Consider the following 5,554-nt stretch of genomic DNA (forward strand, 5'->3'; position numbering starts at 1 on the left):
CCTGAGTGAGCCTGGTCCCTGCTGCCTGAGTGAGCCTGGTCCCTGCTGCCTGAGTGAGCCCTGCCCTGGTTCCTGAGTGAGCCCTGGTCCCTGCTGCCTGAGTGAACCTGGTCCCTACTGCCTGAGTGAGCCCTGCCCTGGTTCCCGGGTCCCTGCTGCCTGAGTGAGCCCTGCCCCGGTCCCTGCTGCCTGAGTGAGGCTGTCACTCCTCCCTGTGACTTGTGGCATCACAGGTGCAGGTACAGCCACACAGTCCCCCTGTGGTGGAGGGTAGGGTGCTGGGGGGTAGAGGTGAGTACCTCTGCCTGCCAGGGAGCATCCTCAGGATTGTTCAGAATGGCACACTTGTCAGCGCGTGCTGCCTCTCAGTGGTTCCGCTGGACCTATCCCCCAGCTCCTCTACTGTCCCAGCTGCAAGGGACCCTGTTTGTCCCTGCACCTATCTGGCTCCTGGTACCTGTGAGGCCGAATCTGGCCTCAGGACATCCTCCAGGCCCCATCTCGCCTTGTCCCTGGATCCAAAAGTGGGCCAGTACTGGGGACAGAGACAGCCTCAGAATGAGGGGTGCTTCAGGGCACTGAGTCCTGCACGCCCTCACTTTGAGGAGGCTCCTTCTACCTCTATGTCCCCCTTCCTGCCCACCCACCACACAGGCATTTTGTGGGGTGAGTACTGTGTGACTTGAAGTCTGGGTTCTGCCCTCGATGGGGGTTTTGGGGTGAGTGGGTGAGGCATCACCCACCCTGCTCCATGGAATCCGGGGCAGAGAGAAGGAGGGGCCCCTGAGCTTCGCCCCGGGCCCGAGCTCAGAGTAATTGGTCTCTGAGGGACGTGGCGGGGAGTCCCTGCAGCAGCCTGTGCGCAGCCAGGCTGGCAGCACCTGGTGACTGACACCCTAGCTTCTGTCTGCTGCTGCCGGAGAGCCCCAGGGCAGGCAGCCTGCCAAGGACACTGGCCTCTGACACCCCCAGGCCACCGGGGACAGCCCATCCAGGAAGACTGTACAGGGGCGGCTGCAGGCTGGTAGCCAGCTGCTGTCTCAGGGACACTCAGTACCACCCCACTGCCAGCATGGGAGGGTGACCCTTCGCCACCCTGTCCCCCTTGCTGCCCCACCTAGTCTCGTGAGTTTAGAACACCGAGGGCTGGCTCTGGCACTTCCAGGAGGGAGGAAGCAGTGTTCGTGAGATGACCCTGAGACGTCTGAACCCATGGGCACATTTGAGGGTCCTGGCCTCTGTGGGAATGGGGGTGGCATTGGTGGGCACTGTAACCTTCCCCCTCTATCCCTGCATCCCTGAGCAGGGCATCCTCCTAGTGTACGACATCACTAACCGCTGGTCCTTTGACGGCATCGACCGGTGGATCAGGGAGATTGATGAGGTAGGTGGGGACAGTGGGCGGCTGAAAACATCCCAGGACCCCCTGGGGGCTCAGCCAGACCTCCGAGGGGTGGGATGGGGCTGGAGAACCCATGGGGAGGGGGCTGCGGTGGCCTGGCCTGAGCCCTGTGGCCTGTGCCCCCAGCACGCACCCGGGGTCCCCCGGATCCTGGTGGGGAACCGGCTGCACCTGGCCTTCAAGCGGCAGGTGCCCACAGAGCAGGCGCGCGCCTACGCCGAGAAGAACTGCATGACCTTCTTTGAGGTCAGCCCGCTGTGCAACTTCAACGTGACCGAGTCCTTCACGGAGCTCTCGCGCATCGTGCTCATGCGCCACGGCATGGAGAAGATCTGGAGGCCCAACCGAGGTGAGACTCCGCCCTGTCCTCACTGGCCACGCCTACCACCCCCTGCCCCGCCGACCACACCCGCCATCACCTTGTCCCCACTTGCCCCTCACTGACCCCGCCCTCTCACCCCCTAGTGTTCAGTCTGCAGGACCTGTGCTGCCGTGCCATCGTGTCCTGTACGCCGGTCCACCTCATCGACAAGCTCCCGCTGCCCGTCACCATTAAGAGCCACCTCAAGTCCTTCTCCATGGCCAACGGCATGAACGCCGTCATGATGCACGGCCGCTCCTACTCGCTGGCGGGCGGGGGCGGGGGCGGGGGCAGCAAGGGCAGCAGCCTCAAACGCTCCCGCTCTATCCGCCCCTCCCAGAGCCTCCCCCCAGAACTGCTCCCGCAGCAACTGTAAGATCTAGGGACGGCTCGGCAGGGTCAGCAGCGCTGGTTGGCACAGGCAAAGTGGGGGCGCCCAGCGGGCCCCGGCTGCTGTCTCTCAGAAACATGTGGCCTAGTTATGTACATTTTTAAGGGGTGTCAGGGAGGCCAGGGGTGGCTGTGTCCACCATGAGGACCTACTGTGGACAGTTGGGAGCCGGAAGCCCAGATGGAAGATGGGACTTCGGACTTGTTTTGTGTCCACATCGCAGGGCACAGGGCCTGCCCAGACCCAGTGGGAGCTATGAGGGAGGGGGTCGCCCTCAGCTGGGCCAGAGTCAGTCAGCTGACCCCAGCGTGGGCCCCAGCCAGCATTCAGGCAACACTGTGTGCCTGCCTGTTCCAATCCCATGGTGGCCATTCCCAAGAGGCTGTGGCACCTTACCCCTAGTGCCAGCGCACCCCTGCCCCTCCCTGTCACTCCCCCTGGAGCAAGAGGCGGAGTGCGCACTGCAGGTGGATGCAGGGTTCCGGGTGCCATCAACTGTGGGACCCTCCAGGCAGCAGCCGCTGTCCAGACTCTGGTACACCGTGACCACCCCTCTCCACAGGGTTACCCACAGAGCGGCCTCTGCTCTGGGGGAGGGGAGGGCAGGTCAGGCACGCTGCTGGAGGCCCAGCTGGACCTGCCTCTCCCCCTTGTCCCCCTCGCTGGGCAACATGATGGTCACACTGGTGCTCAACTCTACCTCCTGCCTTGTGCCCCTTGCCTGTCTGGGACATTTTGGGTGGCTGAGCCTTGCTGGCCTGTGGACCTATCCCTAGGCTTCCACCCTGCTCGCCCTGCAGGCCCCTTCCTGGGAGTTAGTTGGGCAGAACCCCTCGCAGCCGCACTTGCATTGACACTACCTTCGCGGCTGCTGGCATGGCCATGCCTATGTCTTCTCCCCACGAACCATTTCTATTTCTTTGTACAGTAAATGTAAGTCGACGGTGACACTGCTTCCTTTGTGTAAATTAAAGTCTGGTTTTAAATCTCGGTGGATGCCCTGGTGGGCGGGGGCTGTGGCACAGGCAGGGGGTGACCTGGCCCCACTGATGGAGGTCTTTACCTCCCTGCCCTTGCCAATCCTACTGCTGCCGGTTGGAGCTCAGCCTCCAGTGAGGGGTGAGCTGGGGGTCTGGATTCCAGCTCTGTCCCCCCTGCTGAGGGCGGCTTTGTGGCCTCTGTGCTGTAGTGGGGCTAGCCAGTCCGAGCTGGGGGCTATATGTGGAGTGGCTCTGGCCCCTGTGGAGGGGACCGGAGCAGTTTGGCCTCATCCAGAGCACATCAGGCTCTTATTACCCTGCCTCCTGGGTCAGAGGGTCAGATGAAAGGTCACAGGGACAGTTTCCCATCTCCCAGGGACCCTCGCTGCTCTGGAGTGGCAGGGATTTAGAGGGGCCAGCTCCGGCTGCCCTTTGTCCTGGGACTCATTGAAGTTTATCCAGGACCCTGCCCCCACCCTCGCAGGGGCCACAGAGCTGATGCATACACACAGACACTCTGCTGGTGGCCTGTCAGCCCAGCACCTTCAGCCTTGGGAAGACTTGGGGACATTTGAACCTGCTGGTGGGGCCAGCCGCCTGGTTCCCTTGCCCTGTCTCCTCAGGAATTCGAATTTAGCAGCAGGAGCCACAATTCCCACCCCATTCCAGGGGCTTGGCTGGAGGATGCAGGTTGGATGTGTCCATCCTGGAGCTGCTCTGTTCTTTGGGGTCGCTTTTCCTGGGCTGGGTCCAGCACTGGTGTACCATGGCCTTCTCTGCAAGAGAGTTATGGGGTGCACCAGCCCCCCCCCCCGGTCACAAGGGAAGGGGAAGATCCCCTACTCCCCCCTTCTCTGGAGCTGAACATGGACCCCCCCCCCCACTTCTAGATGTCCCCTGCAGGCAGACGATGTGCAGGGAGTGACAGCAGTGGCCAGCCTGGGTGGGACCCAAGGGCAGCCTGCCCACCCCCACCTTGTGGGAGCCCCCTCCAAGAGATCTGACAAAAGTCCAGGCTGGCCAGCCCTGCCCCCACAATTCTGGCCCTGAGGAGGGGGGAGGGTCCAGGCCAGGGGCTTTGATCCCAAAGCCCAGGGCAAGGGGGTGGAGCTCAGGTTACAGAGCACCCCCTGTGTCCCCTCCCCCCTCTGGCCAGAGCTGGCCTTCCCCGCCCCTCGGTGACCCTGCTTGGCCAGTGGCTCTGTTCCTGGACCAGCCCACTCCCCTCCCCTCCCCCCAGTCAAGCTGATGGCCTGCCTGAGCAGCAAGGACAGGCTCCAGGAGCTCTGAGGGGCCCAGACCACCCAGCCCCACACCCACACACCGTGCAGGGACATCTGCTGTGGGCATTGGCCAGACCCAGGCCGGCAAGAGGCCAGGACCAGCTGGCCCAGTTCGGGAGGTGGGACCCAGCAGAGCCAGGGTGGATGCTGGCAGGGCCTCCCCAGGGCGGGCCAGGGACCCCGGCCACACCCTGCTGGCCCTCATGCCGGCCCTGCTGCTGCTGCTGCCGCTGCTGCTCCCTGCCCCCGACGCTGCCACCACTGCAGGGCAGGGCACAGGGGCCAGCCTGCTGCCGTCACTGGAGCCTGGGAGCCACCTAGGTGTGTGCCCTAACCAGCTCAACCCCCACCTGTGGGTGGATGCCCAGAGCACCTGTGAAAGAGAGTGCCTGGAAGACCAGGTGAGCTAAGGGAGGGGAGCAACAGGGTCATCAGGGACTAGGCAGGCTCTGTCCCAGGATCCCCCTACTCTGGGATCCCACCCCTCCCCACCTGAGCACCGAGACCTCTTAGTGCTGCACTCTGGCCTTTGAGGGTGGGCTAGGGAGTGAGAGAGGCACCCCCGCTGTGCCGGGCTGGTGCCCTTTTTCCCTGGGAGCAGTGGGGTGAAGGCTCTGGGCCTGGAAGGATGAAACCTGCGTGGGGGTGGGAGTGGTCCTAGGGAGGGGTGCAGTAACTCTGGTCACCCAACAAGAGGAGCATGACTCATCTGCTTTCCAGGTAGCAGACAAGCTCAGAGATGGAATAGTGAGGCTGCTTGGGGGGCAGATGTACCACTAGCATCTTAGGCTTGGGTTGGGGGGCGGGGGGCGCCGACCAGTGCTGGCAAGGGCGGGGCAGCAGCGGTGGGCCCACCTTGAGCCACCCCCTCTATCCCCAGGACTGCGCAGGCCCTGAGCGCTGCTGCCCCAACGTGTGCGGTCTGCGGAGCTGCGTGGCAGCGCGCTTCGGTCCCGGGGACCCCACAGCACCAGCCGCCGCCTCGTGCGAGGGCTTCGTGTGCGCGCAGCAGGGCTCCGACTGCGACATCTGGGACGGGCAGCCCGTGTGCCGCTGCCGCGAACGCTGCGGCAAGGAGCCCAGCTTCACCTGCGCCTCGGACGGCCTCACCTACTACAACCGCTGCTACCTAGACGC

At 64.0% G+C, this 5,554-nt stretch overlaps 2 protein-coding genes across 2 annotated transcripts in view; both read left to right on the forward strand.

Moving 5' to 3' along the window:
* Nucleotides 1-3,144, forward strand: part of RAB40C (RAB40C, member RAS oncogene family) — a 12,030-nt gene extending 8,886 nt beyond the window's left edge. Inside the window, 4 exon segments of the mRNA XM_004705775.4 lie at nucleotides 1,307-1,384; nucleotides 1,529-1,751; nucleotides 1,868-2,088; nucleotides 2,090-3,144. Of these exon segments, the coding sequence (XP_004705832.3) occupies nucleotides 1,307-1,384; nucleotides 1,529-1,751; nucleotides 1,868-2,088; nucleotides 2,090-2,146 (579 nt within the window). The 3' untranslated portion in view covers nucleotides 2,147-3,144.
* A 1,476-nt stretch (nucleotides 3,145-4,620) lies between these two features.
* The window catches only part of WFIKKN1 (WAP, follistatin/kazal, immunoglobulin, kunitz and netrin domain containing 1), a 2,382-nt gene continuing 1,448 nt past the window's right edge, over nucleotides 4,621-5,554 (forward strand). Inside the window, exons 1-2 of the mRNA XM_004706114.2 lie at nucleotides 4,621-4,818; nucleotides 5,298-5,552. Of these exons, the coding sequence (XP_004706171.1) occupies nucleotides 4,621-4,818; nucleotides 5,298-5,552 (453 nt within the window). The remainder of the gene's footprint in view (nucleotides 4,819-5,297; nucleotides 5,553-5,554) is intronic.

Source organism: Echinops telfairi, unplaced genomic scaffold (assembly GCF_000313985.2).
Source record: "Echinops telfairi isolate 266 unplaced genomic scaffold, ASM31398v2 ScPeMD7_5;HRSCAF=22, whole genome shotgun sequence".
NCBI lineage: Eukaryota > Metazoa > Chordata > Mammalia > Afrosoricida > Tenrecidae > Echinops > Echinops telfairi.